General features: G+C 48.1%; 1 protein-coding gene across 1 annotated transcript in view; it reads right to left on the reverse strand.

The window, feature by feature from the left end:
• Positions 1–222: 222 nt before the first annotated feature.
• Positions 223–21,928, reverse strand: part of LOC119465175 (acetylcholinesterase) — a 32,185-nt gene continuing 10,479 nt past the window's right edge. The window contains exons 3-4 of the mRNA XM_037725972.2: positions 4,423–5,645; positions 223–380 (exon numbers count right to left, since the gene is read on the reverse strand). Coding sequence (XP_037581900.1) covers positions 239–380; positions 4,423–5,645 — 1,365 coding nt within the window. The 3' untranslated portion in view covers positions 223–238. The remainder of the gene's footprint in view (positions 381–4,422; positions 5,646–21,928) is intronic.

Here is a 21,928-nt window from a genome sequence, read left to right on the forward strand (position 1 = left end):
ACCAATTCCTTTGCAAGAAGTGTCAACCAATTTTTTTTACAACAATGTACCCACGAAAAAGGGACATTCCGATGCTATCTGACGTTTCAGCGTTCCTCGTCTGTTGCGCTTAGCTTTACCATTTTAGAGAGATACATTTTATTTGCAGAACAGGCGAAGTGGTCAGCCTGAGCTGTATGATTTATTTCTAGTACAGTCAAGGCAGTGCAATTGTGGAGTCAGTTGTGGAGTGACACATTTAATACAAAGGCCTCCAGCGTTCACAGTAGCTTGAGCGGAATCCCTGTGTCTCGTTAAATAGGCCGTTCTTCATAACGATTGTGCTTGGCAAGTCCTTGCTGTATTGTGGCCACGTCTCATTGTTGGGAAGTTCGGGAATCCTGTTGAAAAGACAAAATTTGATGAAATATTTCGCAAAGGAGCATCAATTACCAAAAAAGTCACAGGGCTGCGCGGCACACGCAGCACAGTCACAGCGTAAGCTGGTTGAGCGGCGCAAGAGTAGCTCCAATTTCGGCACCACGGACAACAGTGCCTACGCGGCAAAGTGTCTTCGCCTCGATTTTGACGAGAATGATCTGAACTGTCCACCCGGCGTCGACAGCGAGCTGCGGCTTCTAATGCTCTCTGCACAGCAGTCTGCTGAGCCCGATGATGCCTGGTTGTAGCCGTGCACGTGGCTCTACGATTCGCTTCTTCAGCAGTGGTTCGTACCTTGCGAGGAGACGCCATAACGTGTACCGAAGAGGTGTCCAGAATACGTGGCGCACATCTAACATCGGGATAGCGTTGATTGCGCGCCTTGTCTGAATTGCATCTCGTCGCCCGCGGCGGTTGCAGGCACATTAACTAGATGGCGCCACCATACTGGCAGAGGCTCTGGTCGTCTGCGCCTGCGCGCCGGCCTATAGGGCGCGTATAAAGGGAATTTTTCTTCTGCCTGATAGCAAGCGCTTGCGTGGCTCAGTGGTAAAATATCCGACTCCCACGAAGCGGGCCTGGGTTCGATCGCGGCGGAGAGCGGGTACATGTTTTTGCATTTCCGGCGATAGCGGTTACGCGGGGCGGCGGCGGCATCATCGCGACCAGAAACGGCTATTGGAATGAGCCCATAACAGCTGACGCTGTAAAAAGGCAACTGACGCGCTTTAGAAATTGAAAATTGCAAACATACATTAGGAGACACCACATAAGCTTAGCTTGACTTTGCGAAAAGCAACACTTCATTAGACGTAATGACACAGTTACAGCAGCTCATATACCTCACTTTTTTAATCAATTATATGGACAGTCAAGGAGCATTTTATACGGAACCAGGAGGTTCCGTATAAAGTGTGCGGGCGACAAAATCGCCGCCACGATCAAGAAGGCCCGAATCCCAACATCAGATTCTACCGTTTTTCTTCAAGGTCTCACGAAGCGGAGCGTCGGGCGCGCTTTATAACTTCACAACCTCACTACGAGCAGCACAGGTTTGATAGTTAAATGTGCTCATTCTTGACCAGCATGTTGAGGCAGCGCAGCAAGGCAGTATGGATTACAGCACATCGATGTTCGAGCGTTGTCATTAAACCTACATGAAGCGAGCAGCGCACGAGCTCGCGCTGCAGCGCGGTTCACACATACTATGCTACTGTGAGCTCATATGCACTCCATCATTTATTAGTTGTTAAAGAGACAGATGGCTTCTACTACAGCGGAGGGATAACTACTTGTCTAGCGGCATGCAGTCAACAAAGATTGCAGGAGGCCTGCCATTTCGCGACATGCTGAAAGACCGGTCCATCGCGGTGCGTACGATCGTGCGCTCGAGCAGTTCGTACATCGCGGCAAGCTGAAAGACAGCTGCCGTCGCGGCGCGCCCCGCCGTGGGATCAAATAGTTCCGTACACATGATGTCTGATTATCGCTGCTGTGAATTCATTTATAGCGAGCATTTCCTCACATTTGTGTGCCTGAATCTAGCAGCGTGAAAACCGCGACTCGCTTCACTTGCGATTGACACCGCGCTTAAACTTCGCCGCTTATTTCTTGAACAGCGTGGACGTATTCGGCGTTGCATAATTTCTTCCCTTTATGCAGCGTGCCACCCCTGCAAAAATCTTCGGTGGCCGATATTCGCTGCAAGCCGTGGTACAACACAACCGATAGTGGCGGGTCCATATTGTAAACGTGCTTTCCGAAGCAGACGACCGGGCTTGGTACTACCCAGTTCAGGACAGAGGATGCTCTTTAGCACCATTTTTGCAGCGCCCCCTGGGAAAAGCAGGAGCCCCATAGTGCAGCGAAACTTATGGTAGAAGTCCACCAGCAGGGTTGTTCTACCACCACGTTGTCTGCGTTGCAGGTTAAGGTTAACTTCAACTTCGCTTGCGGCCCCCGTGGTCTCACTCAGAGATAACTTCGTTAGCTGGGGCTCGTAAGCACAGCTCCTTGCAGTAATTTTTGAATTGTCGCGAGTCGATTAGTGCGGCCTTGAGTTCTACACTGCACGGGCATTAAGAATCCAACGAATTAAACATCTTTTACGTTTAATTCGAAGAATTACGAAGAAGAGTCACAGCAAGTCGTAGTCACAGCAAATTTACGTTTAATTACGAAGAAGAGTCACAGCAAGTCGCGCAGTCCTACACTTCTGGTAACTCTTGCTAGTGACAAAGCTGAAACTGCCGTGCTGCGACTGGAACTTCGTTAAAAACATTGTAGCAGTTTCACCCGAAAGGCGAAGCATCAATTGCGATAGCAACTTAGTAGAGAGCTATACGTAGTAAGGATAGTAGTTTTATCAGCTGTATAAACTTGGACATGCAGCAGCACCAGCCACGCGCAGAAGTGTTGTCGACGCCGTCGGCTTTTTGCCCGCGTTCACACCGAACGCGCGCGGCGTTTTTATATAATTACTCATTTGGTGCCGCAGCTAAACGTCGCCTCCCCTCCCTCCCTCCCGTCCCCCCACAGCCTTTCGCGCGATGGGAAAAGTCGCGTTTGCTCTCTATATATGGAATGGAGGAAAGAGACGCCTAATTCTGCACCCCTTCAGGGAGCACGGCGCAGAACGGGCGTTTGCTCCGACGTGCGTTCGCTCCCCGTGAAAGCGCGCGTCCCTCGCGCCCTTTGCACTCGCACATAAAGCGCCCGGATCGCGGCGACGATTTCATCGCCGTTGACGTCATACGGAACCTCACGGCGACGGCGACGCCGACGGCAGAAATCCGCTTTGTAGTGTCCATATAATTGCTATTGCAATAAAATCGCAGCTTCCAGTTCAAGCGGCATTTGCGAAATTATATACCCTTCCCTCTGCTTGAGTTATTCACAAGCAAGAAGCAACATCAAACCCTTCGGAATGAAGCCGTGCACAGTTAGAGTGAGGCTTGTCAAATCTCGTTTACACAAGGTAAGCAAAGGATTCTTACTTCCTGAGCCCGCCTACAATGAGCTTTTTTTTGTTATTTATTCATTCTGTGCTCGCAGATAATTTTTTTAGCGCCTTGATTTCATTATTGCCCGTGGCCATTTCACTGCATGCGTTTTATTCGTTTTTGGAGATTGCAAATGTACGAAGCGAGGTGTATCGATGTTAACCCTGCTATACTTTGATTTATATTCCTCAGAGACATAATCTTCTTTTCACTGCTGTGACAGTGATGTACTATTCTTTCGTAGGTGCCTAGAATACTTTGTCAATAAAGCTTTCGATGTAGTCAGCGCGAAGTTACTCAATTACTATCAGCGTTTGTTCATGAAATATGATTCCCTCTTATGCTGAGAATGCATACAATAATATATAGAGGATCATTGATTTTTGAGCGTTGAACGCGTCAGTACAGTACGTGAACATTAGGTGCATGAATGTGCCACTGCCGTTATTCGCGACAGGTGGCCATATAAATTCGATAAGTTCCACATGGTTTGCGTTGCTCGAAGTAGATATATGTGTTGTTTTCTGTGCTTGATGAGACGACAACTATGACAATTGGCATTAGCACACAATCTTCAATGTATGCTAAAAAAAGGAAGGACCCATTTCTCCTTTCTGTACAGAGCGAGCTACCACATGGAGCATGCCAAAAAAAATCCCTAATAACTCCCCCAACCGAAACGCAACGCGCAAGCAGTGAGAGGTGGTGCTGACCAGCTCGGCAGTGGAGGATCCGCGAAAGCTGACCACCAGAGCCGAAAGTGCTGCCACCGACGCTGACCCACTACGTGAATCCACCCCTCTCCGTGCCCCATCAAAATTAAAATTTGTCTCTTTCTGACTCTCTCTATTTCAATGTTAGTTATGCGTCGATGCACACCTCTAATCTATCCGCATGGCCATTTTGGTTTTCTTGATAGCGCAAGGAGGTTAATTATCAAGAAATGTTACTGCTCAGACGATTTAAACTGTCCTCTAGAAATAGAAGGAAAGCAACGCACCCGTTTTCGCTGAAGCTGGCCAGCAGTCTAATAAAGACCTCAGAGATGCGACCATCTGGCGAATCAGGATTTGCTGCGTAGAGGTGACCAAACATGAAGGCTACGTCGATGCCGTGGGGCATTCCCATCCACCCAGGCAGTGGAAACATCTCCGGCTTGTCGGCGAACACATACGTGAAAACCTTGTTGCCCCTTCGGCTGTGATTTTCCGCGAAGAACTGCAGAGGGCAGTTGAACAATCTGTCGGACACGTAGTCGATGTATTGGCGTCTCAGTGCGTTGTTATCGTCCTTTGGTGCTTCCTCGGTGTACATTTCTAATGTATTCGGTATGTCATCTTTAAGCACTCGCCATAATGCGCTGCGAAGAGACCTAATAAGCTCCTCTGGTGGCGAACCTCGAATGTCTTCCACCAAAAGCTCGTGAACCAACGGGAACAGGAGAAACGCAGCTCCTTCGTCTGAAGTTACGCCAGCTAAGACGTCCACAGATGAGAAGAAACCACGCTTCAGGGCCAAGAATGGATTTCGGGGAAGGAACTCGTTGTGATAAGTAGGCGCAAATGGGGCCAGCTTTGGTACCGTCACCTCCTTAGAAGCCATGACGAGCTCATCAGCGGATTTGTTTCTCATGCAGTCCACGATTTCTTCCGCATTAGATGACAGCTCGATGGTTCTACCGTTGGAGCAGCCAACAGCGTTAGCGACCTTGTCTGCCTTGACCATGCTTTCCGGAACTGTGTCCCACGTGTCTAAGCTATACATGGTACCGCTCATCAAAACTGCCCTCTTGAAGAGGCCTTCGCTTAATGGCGACATAATTTGCGCGTGCACGCTCATTGAGCCTGCGCTCTCCCCGAGCAACGTCACTCGCTCGGGGTCACCTCCGAAATGTCCGATGTTCCGCTGCACCCACTTCAGAGCCATGTTCTGATCCAGGAGGCCAACATTGCCTGGCGCCTCAGGAGAGTTCGCGTTCATGAAGCCCAGGATGCCAAGACGGTAATTCACGGACACGACGACTACATCGCCCAGCGCGGCGAGGAAGACGCCGCTACTGTTCGCCATATTCGCGCTGCCTAAGGTGAAGGCTCCTCCGTGGATCCACACAAGTACAGGCCGACGCGAACCTGGGGTAATCGCGACCTCTGGGACCCATACGTTCAGCTGGAGGCAGTCCTCTGTGAAGCTCAGGTTGCCTAGCGGGATTCCTTCCACCAGCACCTTGATTGGCAGTCCATATGTAAAAAAGAGAAAAGAAGAAAGCAGTCAGTGCATTGACAGGCGCTTGGGTAAGGTTTTCATTGTAGTATTCGCAAGTCGTCGAGCCTAACGTTAGGCATTCTATCCCCTTTTCTGCAGGGTACGTTCAGCGCTGTGCACGAAAAAAAACTGCACTGCTGGCCTTATATATATATAGTGGAAGGAGACGACGAGCTTTTTGGAAATAAGACGTACTTGTCGTTTTCGGCTGGTGGGCCAGCCTTTGCCAGAGTACAGAAACTACTGCGCTACTGTACTCTGACGAAGACTGGTCCAGCAGCCGAAAAGGTTCTGTAAATACGTCTTATTTCCCAAGAGCTTGTCGTCTCCTTCCTGCATCTGTTACGTCGGGTCCAGCATGTTCCACTTGCAGGAAACTCATATATATATATATATATGTATATATATTGTGCTTGTATAAATATATACCGAGCTGAAGAACACATTTTGTGGTGCTACAGTGACACAGAAAAGAGCTTTGCATCGGCAAAGTTATTTTCTTATCATCTTTCGCGTTGGGTTATGTATGTCTTTCTCATGCTAATGCTGTCAGTCCAAGAATCAAAATCTATTTTCATTCGGGGAGGAGATAGGTAGTCAAGCATGGCGTAGTGTTTTGTTTGTTGAGAGAGCGGTCGTGGTGGCTGTAAACAGTGCTTAGTGTCAGGGGGCGGGGGCTATTGTACTCTCAAATGTTTTTATTAATTAATTAATCATGATTAATCGGTTGCTGTGGCATGAGCAAGAACAGGAAAGCAGATATTGTCTTAATGCTTCACGCATTTCTCCGAGGCACTGCACATGATGGTCACCACCATTTTTTGGCACAGGGTACTGTTTCATGAGCCACCTGAGCGTGAAGCTACCTCTCCGTGAATTAGAGACGGTTCACCTTAGTTTCTTTAGGTTACCACTTAGTTTAATTCGTTTAGCTGTACATTGTGAGTGCAGTCTTACACCAAAGAAGCATGCACTCTGTAGGTAAGTAGGTTTGGAACAATAAAATATTTTGTGTAGTGCCGAGTTTTTCCATAAAGCAAGGCAACTAATGTTCTGTGTTGCAGCTATAACTTATTTTATATATATCCTTACGACGCTGAAGAAACGGGGTTCATTGAATAGACTTCAGTGCGAGCCCCAGATGGGCAAAAACGTCTTGTTTCGGTTTCTTCGTTTTTCTCCGCTTTCACTTCTTCGTCTTCCACTCATGCGGCAATATTTCTCCCCTCAAATACGAAACCCGCCGGCCAAGTAATTTAAGTTCTCTTAGTTAAGGGCTTCAGACGAGCGACGTGCACAACCTCAGTCTTGGCTAAGCGCTGTCCAGTTGGAGTGAGACGCGCCAGTCGATAATTTACTTCACAGAGCTGGTCAACAACAACGTACGGGCCACTACAGTCAGCGAGAAGTTTCTGACACAGGCCACGTTTGCGCACAAGACACCATAGCCAGACTAGATCCCCTGGAAAATAGGTGACGTCCCGGTGGTGCCTGTCTTACTGTGCTTTTGACCGATCTTGCGAAGCCAGAGTACGCATGCGGGCCAAGCGTCGAGCTTCTTGAGCAAAACACAGAGTCTCTGCTATGGTGAGGTCGTCAGTGGGTGGAGAAAGGAAATATGGTGTCCAGTGTGTGACGTCGCAGACGAGCGTCGAGGAAGAAAGACAGGCTGTAGCCAGTAATCTCGTGCTTTGAAGTGTTAAAGGCGTATGTAATGAAGGGCAAAATGTCGTCCTAGTCTTTATGGCCCGATGCGACGCGCATGGACATTTTCACCACTGTGCGGTTGGTACGCCCGGTCAGCCCATTAATTTGGGGGTGATACGGTGTCGAGTGGCGAAAGCTGGAAGCGCACAATCGCAGAAGCTCTTCTATGATATCTGCGGTAAACTGGCGGCCGCGGTAGCTGATGATGACTCCAGGAAAGCCGTGACATAAAATGATCGACTGCAGCAGAAAAAAATAATCTAGGCTGGTGGTGGGAGATTGCAAAGCAGCCGTCTAGCAGTACCGGCTCAGATGGTAGGCACATATGATGATCCAACGGTTCCCTTTCGATGAGCGGGGAAAGAAACCCATGAGATCAATTCCAACTTGCTCTAAAGGAGAGCATGGAGGTGTCAGTGGTTGTAGGAGTACGGCTGGCGTCGTAGGCCTGCTTGTGGGCCTGACAGTGAACGCAACTGGCCACATACATTTCAGTCAACCGACGCATTCGGGGCCTGTAAAACCGTTCTTGGGCACGATGAAATCCTAGATGTCTGCAGGAAGGATCGTCATGCATGGCCAGCAGAAAAGTGGAGGGTAGCTTCTCTGGAACTACAAGGAGGAAGCGGGAACCAGTGGTTGCGAAATTCCTGCTGTAGAGCAGGCCATCACGACCAGAATAGCATCGGCTTGTTGTGGGGTCATGCGCAGCATTGAAAAGCGGCTCTAAGCTTCAGTCTTCTCGCTGCTACTCCTCAAAGGTCTCTTTATCATAAAATGCAGGTGCCAAAGAAGCAATCAAATGATCAAAGTTATCCGCATCACAAAGAGTCCAATGTAGCGGCATTCGCGAAAGGCAGTCAGCATCAATGTGTCGGCGACCACTCTTGTATGAAACTGTGAAGTTGTTCTCCTGGAGACGTAGACACCCAGACGCCCAAAGCGTGAGTCGACCAGACGGATAACGAAGGTTTACAAGCCAGCACAACGAATACTGATCTGTGACGATTGGGAATGGGTGTCGACACACGTACGAGAGGAAACGTTGCGCAGCAAAAATGACCGCTAGGCATTCTTGTTCCGTAACGCCATAATTTCGTTCAGGCTTACTTAACGTATCACTCGCATAAGCAATGACGTGCTCTTTCCGGTCGCATCGCTGAACGAGGACTCCACCGACCCTCACGCCACTCACATCGGTGTGGATCTCTATCGGTGCGGCTGGGTCGAAATGCTGAAGGGGACCCGTCGTCAGTAAGAACTTCAGTTGACGAAAATATGCGTCGCACTCGTGAGTCCACTCAAAAATCGCGTCCTTATGCAGAAGACAAGTCAGGGGATAGGCGACATCAGCAAAAACAGGTACAAATTCGCCGAAATAAGAGCAGAGGCCTAGGAAACTATGAAGCTCTTTAACAGACCGAAGATACTTAAACGCTTCAACAGCTGCTGTCGTTTGCGGGTCAGGCCTGATACCAGCCTTGTCCTACAAGATCGCCAAGCAACACTGTCTGCCACTCACCGAAGTGACATTTCTTAGAATTGAGTACTAGGCTGGCGTGTTCGATGTAGTCTAAGAAACCTGTTGTGCTCTTGTACTTCCAAAGATGACAACGTTGTCGAGGTAACACATGCAAATATCCCATTTGAGGTCTGGAAGAATAGTGTCCATAAACCTTTCGAAAGTCGTGGGTGTATTTCAAAGCCCAAACGGCATGACGTTGAATTCAAAAACGCCGTCCGGGGTTATGAAGGCCATTTTTTTTCTTTGACCGCCGGGCGCATTGGGATTTTCCAGTATCCCGATCGAAAATCTACAGAAGAAAAGTAGGACGCCGAATGAAGGCAGTCCAATGCGTCATCTATCCTTGGAAGAGAGTAAAGTCTTTCTTGGTAATGGAATGGAGACTGCGGTAATCCACACAAAATCTCCAAGTACCATCTTTATTTTTCACAATTATAGGTGGAGCAGCCCACGGGCTGGACGATTCCTAGATTACTCCTTTCTGTAGTATTGCGTGAACTTGTTCGTCGATTATCTTGTGCTCTCACGGTGATACTCGACAGTATTTCTGTCGAACATGCTGCGCCGACACCGTGTTAATTTTGTGCTTGGTATGAGACGCCGGAACGGACGGTGTGCTATTCCCCTGGGCAAAGTCGGAGATGCTTAAGTGCTTAGTCACAACGTGCACTAATGTATGGCGCTCGTCCGTGCTGATTGACTTGAACATCGGCAGAATATTTGAGTCTTCTGAACAAAAGTCAACTAGTTTATACGGAACATCTGTGAGCCCGGCGACTGGCGTCGATTTGTGCTGTTGGAAGGAAGCAAGCTTCGTCCCAGCAGCTACCACTTCGTTTTCGCCTGAAGGGTTGACAACCTATAATTTAGGGAGCCGCTCAGCCGCGGATACAAGACAATGTGGTAGAAAAATGTTCGTCTTCATGCACGGTAAGTACGTAGGCTCCACTGTGGCTTCGAAGGCCTGATGATTGATACTAGCGCAGCCCACCGGCACAAACACAGCTGACAAATCAGGCACGAGACTATCCTCACAGACATGAAATGCGCCGTCCTCGCTTGGAGCATCCTGCATGAGCTCGCAAGAATTGTCGCCACTCACAAACATCTCCCCTGTTCGGCAATCAACTGTGGCACCGCACATCTGTAGGAAATCAATATCTAATATAACACCGTGTGGTGGAAAGGGGGATAATTTAAATGTAGTCGTGAAAACTGGACCACCAAGTGACACTTCCGCAGTGCAAAAACCAACAGGCCGCAACGAATCCGCGCTCATGCCACAAAATGTTGCCACTTGGTCCCATTGAAATACCACTTTGCGTTCTAATAACCTTTTGAAAGCAGGACTCATCACAGAAACAGCAACACCAGTGTTCACTAATACCGCTGTAGACACACCATCAACAAGGAATTCCACTTAGTTCTTCAACATAAGCACAATGCCAGGCATATCTTGCAGCAGCGAATATACAGTAACCTCACCCCCAAACACCGCATATCCACGGGGTGAATGATGATGTGTGGGCGAAGCTCCGGAGGGAATCATCGGTAAACCGTGAATTTCCGTGTAATTCGCCCAGTCTCGCCGCACTAAATCGAACGATTGACTTCCACCAATGACACGCGCCATATGTGGCGTCATGCCTATTTTATTGCGATAGCAATTATATGGACACTTCTACCGGATTTCTGCCGTCGCCGTCGTCGTCGCCGTCGCCGTGAGGTTCCCTATAGATAAAATCTTCGCCGCGCGCCGTATGCCCGAGCGGAAGCGTGCGGGGACGCGCGCTATCACGGAGAGCGAACGCACTCAATCTCCCACGCGCAAGCAAGGAAGCAGGAAGCCCGCGCCGGAAAGAGCGGGGGGGGGGGGGCACTTCTACGCTGCCAACAACCGCGCTCGTCGCTCGTCCGCACCGTCTCTTATCTCCACACGGCTCTGACCTTTATGCGCCGTGCATTCGCCGCTCAGTTTCCGTTGAAGCGATAGACCGCACGTACCTTCGCCCGCTGCTGCGGCGTATATATGCGCTTGCTGCCAGCGTTTTGACAGTCGTTGTCTGCAGTCATTCAGTGTGATCTATTCATGTTTGTTTGTGCGCGCTCACACCACGCTTGTTCATTCAGTTAGTAATAGTCGGGCCACATTTTCCAACGCACGCTACACATGCAATGCTGCCCGGGTCGGCAGTGCAGCGCTACAGGTGTGCTTGTCATCAAAACCACCGTTTCACACGCGCCTCCTCGTGGTCATAGAGTCTCTCATGTCGGTCTACTTACGCCGCAGCACACCTGCTTAATTAATCAGCTCATGTTTACTACAATTCATATTGCTACCAAAGCCGCTCACCTTACTTCGTATGACATTGCTGTGTTGCTATCGCATTCATTGCTTCGCCCTTAGGGCGAAACTGTGACATTTTTTTATAACAGCGCCCTTCATTATAATTGCACCATCTCCCGCTTAAGGGGACGCTAGCACAAACGCGTTAGAAACGTGCAGTACTCTCTAGTAAGGGGGAGAGGCCACATCATCTTACGCAGCCGTTTACACATGCCGGAACGTGCACCGCGTTTGCCGACGCCATCACATGACTGCTCAGAGAGTATAACTCCCTGATTCATAAACGCTCCTCGACTTGAACTTGACTTGCCACCGCCTTCAACGCGTTTCGAACGCGCTGCCCAAGGCGGTGGCAAGTCAAGTTAAAGTCGAGGAGCGTTTATGAATACGGGGGTAAGGCGGAGAGGCCACAGCGTCTTACACCAGCTTCTTACACAAAGCCGTAACGCGCTAGCACAAACGCGTTAGAAACGCGCAGTCTTTCGTTAATGTTGGGTATTTATTGTCATCGTGGTGCGTGTGTCCATGTGCGCTTCGTGGCGTAGTCATTCTGCTTCTGGTTACTGACGCGTGCGGACGCAGGATGGCTGGCTCCTCACGAGCTGAGACAACGGCCGACGCTGGCCGCGGATCTTCGTTCTCTGACGTGCCCAAGGACTACAGGATCATTCTGCCACCCATGCCCACCGGAGAAGGACTGAAGACTATGGTTGTTCCACATTGCGACATAGCAGGACGCCCGTACAAAATAGAGGACTTTTGTCAGCCTATGAGGAACGCTGGCATTATTGAGCAGGTTGGTGGAATAGGGCCTTACCAGATGTCTCACGTCTGGTTAGTGAATTTCCGCACTGCAGAAGCGAAAAAGAAGTTGCTGGAAACCAAGCCCTTCCTTGTCAAAGGTAGGACCTGCGTCGCAATCGACCCACAGAGGCAGGAAGTGCGGCTGAAAGTGCATTGGTGCGCTTTCAACGTGAGCAACGACGCAGTGAGACGGGCTTTCGTAGAGTACGGGGAGGTGAAGGAAGTCACTGGCGACAAGTGGAAGACAGGCGGCTTCGACAACGCAGACTCAACAAAGCGTGTTGTGCGGCTCATTCTCCGTGATGGGGTAAGCCTTGGACGCATACCACACCACATGCGCATCGGAAACGGGACAGTACACGTCATAGTGCCAGGCCGTGCACCCATCTGTCTACGCTGTCGTGCTACAGGACATATCCGCCGTGACTGTAAAGTGCCCAGATGCAATAAGTGCCGTGCCTATGGGCACGAAGAGGCGGAATGTGCAAGGTCCTATGCTCGAGCCGCTTTTCGAGGAACGGCAGAAAGCAGCGAGTTGGTAATGGACGAAGATGAAGCGGAACAGGCTGCTGCGAACGCGGCTTCAGACGCTGAGACAGGAGCAGACGCAGCTAATGTGAGTGGGGCCCAAGAAGGTAGCCAGGGACAAAAGCCAGCGTCTCTGTCTTCTGCAACCGAGGAGGCTCCGGCAATATCAGCGAGTACGGCGAGAGACGCGAAGGACGGAGGCGTCGCGTCTAGCGAGAAAGAGCGTAACCATGTGCTGACGCGAGCTAGTGTTTCCGCTGCTTCAACGGGAACATCGATGGCAGAAGCTGAAGAGGTGGGCAACGTGTCGACAAGTGTGGAAGACGACCACGCAGCGTCGATGGATCTAGACAGCACGTCATCTAAGCGTCGCCTTGACGGCTCAACCAGCGTTCTTCAGGAGCAGCAACTACGTCAACCGGATCGGGAGTGGCGCGTCGCTGGGAAAAAGCCGCGTGTCACTAGAGCGCAACGCTCGTCGTCGCTTCCCCGCGACGACACTGAGAAGACGTAAATACTGTTTCATCAGCACCACGCGGGATGTTAGTCTGTATGTTAAGGTGAGCACCATACTGTTTGCCTGGCTGCAATAACAAAACTAAAAATGGCTACCTTTGAAAAGCATATGCTTGTAGCGACATTAAACATTAGAGGGCTGGCCTCAAGAAGGAGGCAAAATCAGCTTTTCAGGTTAATTACTGAAAAAGATTTCGACATTGTAGCAGTTCAAGAAACTAAAATCGAAAGTCAAGAACAGACGGATAGTATGGTGCGCCTCTTTACTAGTCGGTACGATGTATGTGTGAGTCATGCAGTGGGGAAGTCGGCGGGGTGTGTGCTGATGATGTGTAGGATATTGGGTGCAGTTGTAGAGAAAGTGGTGACATGTAATTTAGGTCATTTCATTGTTTGTGACATTACATTATTTGAACGCAATTGGCGCATAATATCCGTTTATGCATATACAAACGCAGAACAGAGAAAAGAAATGTTTGAAACTATCAGTAACTACTGTGTTACAGATCGGTTTGTAATTGTCATTGGTGTCTTCAATTGCGTATGCCTGGCAAACGACAAAACCAGCTCGACCCCTTATAGGGATGTCAGCGTTGTTTCCTTAAATGATATCATCAGCCAGCATTGTTTGGAAGACGTGGGTGAATGTTGTGGGTTTGGGAATCATATTCGCTTTACCCATTTTCAAGGTCAAAGCCACGCGCGGTTGCACCGCTCCTATTTATCTGGAGATTTAGTACCGTTGATCGGAGAATATCGGGTTCAGCCAGTATCCTTTAGCGATCACTGCCTCGTAACATTTTCTGTCGGAAAAAGAAAAGATAAAACGTGTAGATTTGTTTGGGAAAATTGGAAACTTATTGATAAGCTTTTAAAAGACGACGTTTTTATAAGGTATGTCACAAACGCAATCGCGAAATTTGACAAAGGATATTATAAAAAAAATGTGGTTGATCCCTCTTATATAGGAATCAGTATAGAACACGAAAGTGAAACGTGTCTTCACAGAAGTAGTGTAATGTTTATTGCACATTGATATATAATGTCTATTGGTGTTTTGTGGCTAAAGCGCCCTTAGGCGTTGATGCACCCACGCTGACGCCTGGTGGCACGTCTCCTCCATCACGACTACCAACGTCGATCACCATGAGCAACCGTCGTGCATATGGAAGCTGCACTACGCTGCACACGCTAGCACAACGCGAAAGACGAAGCACGTAACTGACACACTAATACAACGCGCAAGACAAAGCACGTAACTGAATCGTCACCGAGTCAAATCAGCGCGTACAGCGCGTCGTAATTGCAGCCTCCGCGATCAACTTCAGAAACATTTTCAGAGCTAATTGCGGAGGCCACGCTCCGCTGTGCTGAGTACGGTGAACGCCACCTAGGTGGCGTTGGTAGTGCTTTTTGATGGCAGCGTCCCTTCGAATGCTGGCATCGAGGCGTCGTAGTGCTGAGACCACCGAAGCGTTCACTGTCGGTGCGCGTTAGTGTCATAATGCAGTACTTCTCTTTTCTGCTCGTAGGCGGCGGCACCGCCCCGAGCAAGAGCGCGGGTACACGGAGGAGTGTTAGATATATTAGGCGCGTCTGTGTAGCTCTCTGCAAATGCGTTTGTGGCGCAATGGGTTAAACGCTCGGCGATCTATCGTCGCGGACCGAGAGGTCGTGGGTTCGATTTCCAAATTTTGCATGTTTGTGGAACTTTTTCTTCTGGTTTCTTTCTTTGTATTATGTTCTATGACGTATTTCCGTGACGGAAATACGTCAGTGAAGTCTTGGTGGACCCCGGCATAAAACACTTTCGTGTTAAAAGTTGGGGAACACTGGGAGCTCTTTAAGCAAGAAGCAAAAATGAAGGCCATGGAAAGGTCAGGTGCCATAAAGCATAAGTAAGAATGTGTAGAAAATGTGCTCCGAACCAACCTAAGCACGTTCATTTCAGAAGAGTGCAGACAGCCTGGAACATTTAAAGAAGACTTAAGTACCATAAAGCAGAAATTGGAACTCATAGATAGGGAGAAGTACGAAGGCGCAGTAGTCAGAGCTCGGTCCGAGCGCTTAATGGGTGGGGAGTTTCCTACCAAGCGAGCACTAGGATTGGAAAAAAGTCGCGCGCACCTAAACGAAATAGCAAAAGTAGAGTGGAAAAACGCTGTTATTACAGATAAGGAAGGTATCCAAAGAGCGTTTTATGAATACTACAGTGAATTATATTCGTGCATTGAAGTCGACGTAGACGCATTTAAAAATAAATTTCTCCCTCTAATGCCGCGAGTAAGCGATGAGACGAAAGAAAATTTGGAAATGCCGATCTCACTGGAAGAGGTTAAGAAAGCTATTAATGATCTCAATCCTGGGAAATCCCCGCGCCCAGATGGGCTTACAGCATCTTTGTATAAGGTTCTAAGGGAAAAAGTAGCTGTAGTCTTAGTGTCGCTCTTTAACGAGGCTTTCGATATGTCAGTACTTCCACCATCATTTCTAACGTCAAACACTGTTCTTATACCTAAGGTTCAAGACAAGAATAAGCTCATGCAAGTTACTTCGTACAGACCTATATCACTTACAAACAGACTACAAAATATTCATGAAAATTCTTGCCAAGAGGTTGCAAACTGTAATACAAGAATTAGTCGGTGAACATCAAACTTGTGGCATAAAAGGTCGATCAATAGTTACAAATATGCATAAAGCCCGTTCCGTTCTGGAGTGTTGTGATGCTAATTCTGACAGCATCGCAATGCTACAGCTAGATCTTGAAAAAGCATTTGATAGAGTACCTCACGATATGCTGTTGGCTATATTACAACACGTGAACGTTGGATCCGTTTTAAGAGAGGGTGTCGCCATGGCGTATAGAGGCTGCACGACGCGTTTGATAGTAAATAAGGTGGTTGGAGCGCGCATCAAAGTGGAACGCTCGGTACGTCAGGGATGCCCTCTCTCGCCATTGCTTTTTTTCCATGTACATTGAATCTTTTTGTTTGAGCATATCAATAGCTCCACTATACGAGGATTCCGTCTCCAGGCAGCGGAAGTACGTCTGCTTGCATATGCAGACGACATAGCACTATATTGTGCTGATCATAAAAGCATCATTAATGCCGTTAAAGTTGTTAAAGATTTCTGTGGGGTTAGTGGCAGCGCAATCAATTGGGGAAAGTGCTTGGGATTTTGGCATGGAAACTGGCCAACGACCCCAAACATGTTCTGCAACGTCAGGTGGGATATTACTCCAGCAACCTATTTAGGCGTGCCGTTGGAAAATCACAAGGACAGTGAGCCTTTGTGGCGGCGTAAAGTTGTAGAAGTGCGCGAAAAGGCTGATAACATTAAGTGTTTTTACTGGTCAATTTTTGCGAGAGCAACGATGTGTATTTTGTTTTTAATATGCAAGCTTTGGTACATAATGCAGGTAATTCAGTGTTCACGCGTGAATGTGCAAAAGTTGCCTAGAGTTCTTGTCGTTTTCATTTGGGGATCTACGTGGGAGCGCACACGGCGAACCAACCTGTTTCGACGTGTGCGCTACGGATGATTGAGTCTGTCACACCTCTTTATAAGGCAGCTAGTAAACCGATTCATGTTTTTTCGCGATGCACCAGACCCCTTTTTACGAACTGTTTGTCAAGTTAGACTAGGAAGAGCATTACCAAACTTTGTAGTCACGTCGGATAATATGCGGGAGGCCTGGGTGGATACCTAAAAGAGGTCTACCTGTCATGTATTTTCTCGCAGGCTCGTTTTTCATTGGACTATCTTGGGTCTGTGTCGCGGAAAAGACTATACAAGGATTTGTGTGACACTGTCTTACCAGTTCCTCTGTATAGATCACAATATTGTACCGGACCATGGGCAAACGTTCTCAAACGAATGAAAAGCATGAGTGTACCAGGAGGAGTTAAAACATTTTTCTTCAAATTGCATACAAATACATTAGATGTGAAGACTTATTTGGAAGAAAAGGGATTTTTTGTACCTTGGGTTACTCACTGTTTCATTTGTCGGAAGCCAGAAACGATCGAGCACGTATTCCTAGACTGTAGGGAAGCATTTTTCTTCTGGGACATCTTACAACGTACTCTCAAGAAATACCTACCTGTGGACTCGTTCGGTATACGATTTTTGCCAGTTGAACATGAGGATAGTATTCCATTTGACCTCATTATGCTCTTGGGCCTCCACAGCATTTGGCGATCTAGGATGGCAGTCCGGAACGCTGACATAGACTCGAAACCGATACGGCTATATTTCAAGGAAAGCATTAATAGAATTATTACTTAGTACCAGTTTCAAACCCCTGAGCCTGCATGGCTCCCAAGAGTTGAAGCATTGTTAAACATGCCCGAATATTAACGGGATAGCGCAAAACCAGTTCCGGGTGTCTGTTCCCTCGAATGTATGTTTTTGTGTAATTGTGCTGTTCAATGTGGCAATAAAGAAGTAAAAAAAGCTTCGTGGCGTAGTGGTTAGCGCCACGCCTTCGGAAGCGAGGGGTCCCTGGTTCGATTCCGCGCTACGGCCACAACTTTCTGAATTTTTTTTCATAAAAGTAGACGTGGATACCTACTACGACTACTACTACTACTACTACATACTACAGAGGAGGGACAGACCCACACCCTAAGGAGATTCGGCCCTAAAAGGAGGTGTCAGAGACATCAGGCCGGCGACGTGTCATCTCGTTGTGCATCTCTTCGCGGCCGATTTGTCTTATGGTCGACGCCAGGTCAAATGAACAGCTCATATCGATACTGGCCACAGTGGTAACATTGGCCAATTGACCAATCTTTGGCGTCATTCCGCCCATCTGCAGTGGCTCGAACGTATGGCAGTGGTTCATGCCTTCAGAAATACATCCTCTGCTATTTCCTTGAGCAGGTGCCAGACTTTGCCTTCCTCGGAGATTCTTGCGTTGGCTTGCTTGCACAATTTCAAAACATCCTCGATGTATATAGTGCAACTATAGTAGCTGTGCGCTCCGTGCCAGGGTGTGCTCTGCGCGTTTATTTTTTGTGTCCGAGCCACCGAAGCATCCCTTTGGCTCACGGACGAAACGTTTCACTTCGTTATTAATTATTCGTGGTTCTCAAACCACATCGAGGCAATGTCAATGATTGCGAAGACAACGTTGGTTAGTTGGTCGGTAGTGTCCCAGTCGTTGTATTTGCGAACTGATTGGTAATGCCTCAGCCACTCGTCCACATCTTCACCTGCTTTCCCGCCGAAAACCCGAGGTTCTCGGTAGTTGCGCCACGTACCAGCAGGCATTGATCCCTAAGAGGCAGGCATCGGTCTCTGAGCGTCGCCTTCCTTGGACATGTTAACAGGCAAAGCCTTAGACGGCCAAAAACGTCCTTTTTATAATTCTTGTTTTTTCGCCGCTGGCGCTTCGTCTTCCACTCGTGCGGCACATGTACTGTTGTATATATATATATATATATATATATATATATATATATATATATAATATTATATGAAGCCACCAAACAATGACACCAAAGACAACGTAGGGGAAATTACTTGTACTTATTGAAATAAATAAATAATAAATTAATGGAAATGAAAATGGATGAAAAAACAACTTTCCGCAGGTGGGGAACGATACCACGTCATCGCATTACGCGTGCGATGCTATTACCATTTTGCTACCGCGGAGCCGTTTTCCCATCCACTTTCTGGGGTATTTAAGTTTTACAACTAGAACTAACCCAGTTTCCATCACCAAAAAAGATCACGTGCTCGTGACGCCTGCGGAAGAAGCGATGTTCCACATCCGCCGCCATGGTTTGTGTGTGGTGGCGCTGGCTAACACTCCCTGGGTTAGTTCTAGTGGTAAAACTTAAATACCCCAGAAAGTGGATGGGAAAACGGCTCCGCGGTAGGTCAATGGTAGGAGCATCGCACGCGTAATGCGAAGACGTGGGATCGTTCCCCACCTGCGGACAGTTGTTTTGTCATCCATTTTCATTTCCATTAATTTATCATTTCTTTATTTCAATAAGTAAGTACAGGTAATTTCCCCTATGTTGTCCTTGGTGTCATTGTTTGTTGGCTTCTTGTGATATGATGAATAATAATCGGCCCCCTCGGTTCCCTTTCGTCTTGTTCATATATATATATATATATATATATATATATAATGTCACCTGTAGTAGTGGGAATAGGGCAAGCGCAGAGGCGCAAGAAGAACGAAGTGCGCGTGCTAACCATCGAGCGGGGCGGTTAGCACGCGCACTTCGTTCTTCTTGCGCCTCTGCGCTTGCCCTATTCCCACTACTACAGGTGACAATATATATATATATATATATATATATATATGAACAAGACGAAAGGGAACCGAGGGGGCCGACAGGTGACAATATATATATACATGTGTGTGTGTGCCTGTGTTAAAAAATTCAATTAGGTGGTTTTACGTGCCAAAAGCACCATACGATTATGAGGCACGCCGTAGTGGGGCACTCCGGATAGTTTGACCACCTGGGGTTCTTTAACGTGCACCAAATCTAAGGACACGGGTGTTTTCGCATTTCGTCCCCATCGAAATGCGGCCGCCGTGGCCGGGATTCGATCCCGCGACCTCGGTGCGCGCGCGCCTGTGTGTGTGTGTGTGTGTGTGTGTGTGTGTGTGCGTGCGTCTGTGGGTGCATCCGCTCGATGACGGCCTCCCTTCGACTGAAAGACAATTGCAGGCCGACTCCTCCCCCAACGACCTCTTCTTACATGTCCTCCAACCCACACATACTGTCCCTGTTGTCTGGGCTGTGGGGACAAGCCGACGCTGTTAACGCGAAAGCGTTAAGGGCTTCGTGTCGCAGAAAATAAGGTGTCGGGGTCGGCGGAGTTTCCCGTGAGCGAAAATTTGCGCATGTATTTAGGTATATGTTTATGCCACACCTTGATATTTGACATGTACATGCGGGTTAAATTGCCACACCCTTATATCGCTGAAGTTGCTCATACCTTGCCTTACATTCTTGACAAAGTCATTCCTTGGAGGTTTGAGAATGACAGCCGACAAACAAATGTCACGAAATAACACACCTACAACACATCTTTTTTATGTTACATCTTCTTATACTGAAATATTAAAAGTGCGAAACAATACAAGAAATCTGCAAATGATGCAATTTTTTTCCTTTTTTGGTGCGGCACCATCTCCAGAATCAACCCATGCAAGGGCCCAAGTTTCTACCAGCAAGCTCGCATTCGTGCATAGTGTTCGCCGCCAGCGCTTCACAGTGAACATTACGGTTACATAAGCTGCAGTTGTCGGGAAGCGTGAGATGCAGTCAGGGATCTAAATGCAATCGCGTTCCAATCTTAAAAGCGAAGCTTAAGCGTCCTCTAATTTTGTTCAGTAAGATTGGAGTGGAGTGGAGTGGAGATAGGAGTGGTGTCGTGGAGTAGAGGTAGGACACCCGACCTCAAATCTGAAGGTCGTAAGTTCGAATCCTGCTCTATTCCACTACATTTTCAGGCATGGAGTAGTGCCTGACACCGGCAAAGAAAAAAAAACTGCATATTGCCGAGAGCTAGTGGGGCTATACTGGTTCAGGTGCAAGCAAACTAGGCAGGCCCACTAAGCTTCTTCAAAGTCACTCCCTCACCAGAACAGGAATTGGCCTCCCTGGTGCCAATTCCTGTTCCACCAGGAATTGGCACCGACCTCCCTGATGACTCCGACAATTAACCCATGGCCCTCAGTCCCCAGTGGCTGCGGAGCACCTGACCAAGGCGGCGGTCAGACCTGCGACGTGGCAGAGGGTGCTAAGAATCTCTGGGTCCGGAGAGGCCTCCAATGGAAACTGAACCTGGCAACGTTCAACACGCGCACCCTCTCGAGTGAGGCTAGCTTAGCAGGACTATTTGAGGAATTATCAGGCATTGCCTGGGATATTATTGGCCTTAGTGAGGTTATAAGAACTGGTGAAACATACACAGTGCTGACTAACGGCCACGTCCTCTGCTACAGAGGTCTTCCAGATAAGAGAGAATCCGGGGTAGGACTTCTAGTGCATAACAACATAGCGGGCAACATTGATGAATTTTACAGCATTAGTGAGAGGGTAGCAGTCGTCATAATAGAGCTGAATAGGAGGTACAAAATGAAGGTAGTACAAGCCTACGCCCCAACTTCCAGTCACGATGATGAAGAGATAGAACAGTTTTATGAAGATGTGGAATTAGCAATGAGAAAGCTGCAAACTCAGTATACTGTAGTCATGGGTGAGTTCAATGCAAAAGTGGGCAAAAAGCAGGTTGGCGAGCAAGCAATTGGAAACTACGGCATCGATTCTAGGAATGCAAGAGGAGAGATGTTGGTGGAATTCGCGGATAGGAATAGGCTCCGAATAATGAATACATTCTTCAGGAAGCGCACCAATAGGAAGTGGACCTGGAAAAGCCCTAATGGAGAAACAAGGAATGAAATAGATTTCATACTCACTGCCGATGCAAGCATAGTGCAGAATGTAGAAGTGTTAGGTAAGGTAAAGTGCAGTGACCATAGGTTAGTGAGGTCTAGGATTTCTCTCAATTTGAAGACAGAGAGTGTGAAATTAGTCAAGAGGAAACAGGCCAACCTAGAGGCAGTAAGGGTAAAAGCAGACCAATTCAGGCTGGTGCTTGCAAACAAATATGCAGCTTTAGAAAAGGAAGATAAAGTCAACATAGAGGTAATGAATGAAACCGTGACTAGGTTGATCTCAGAAGCAGCGATTGAAGTGAGAGGTAGGGCACCAAGGCAACCAGTAGGTAAGCCTTCCCAAGAAACAAAGGACCTAATAAAGAAACGACCGAATA

Source organism: Dermacentor silvarum, chromosome 9, assembly GCF_013339745.2.
Source record: "Dermacentor silvarum isolate Dsil-2018 chromosome 9, BIME_Dsil_1.4, whole genome shotgun sequence".
Taxonomy (NCBI): domain Eukaryota; kingdom Metazoa; phylum Arthropoda; class Arachnida; order Ixodida; family Ixodidae; genus Dermacentor; species Dermacentor silvarum.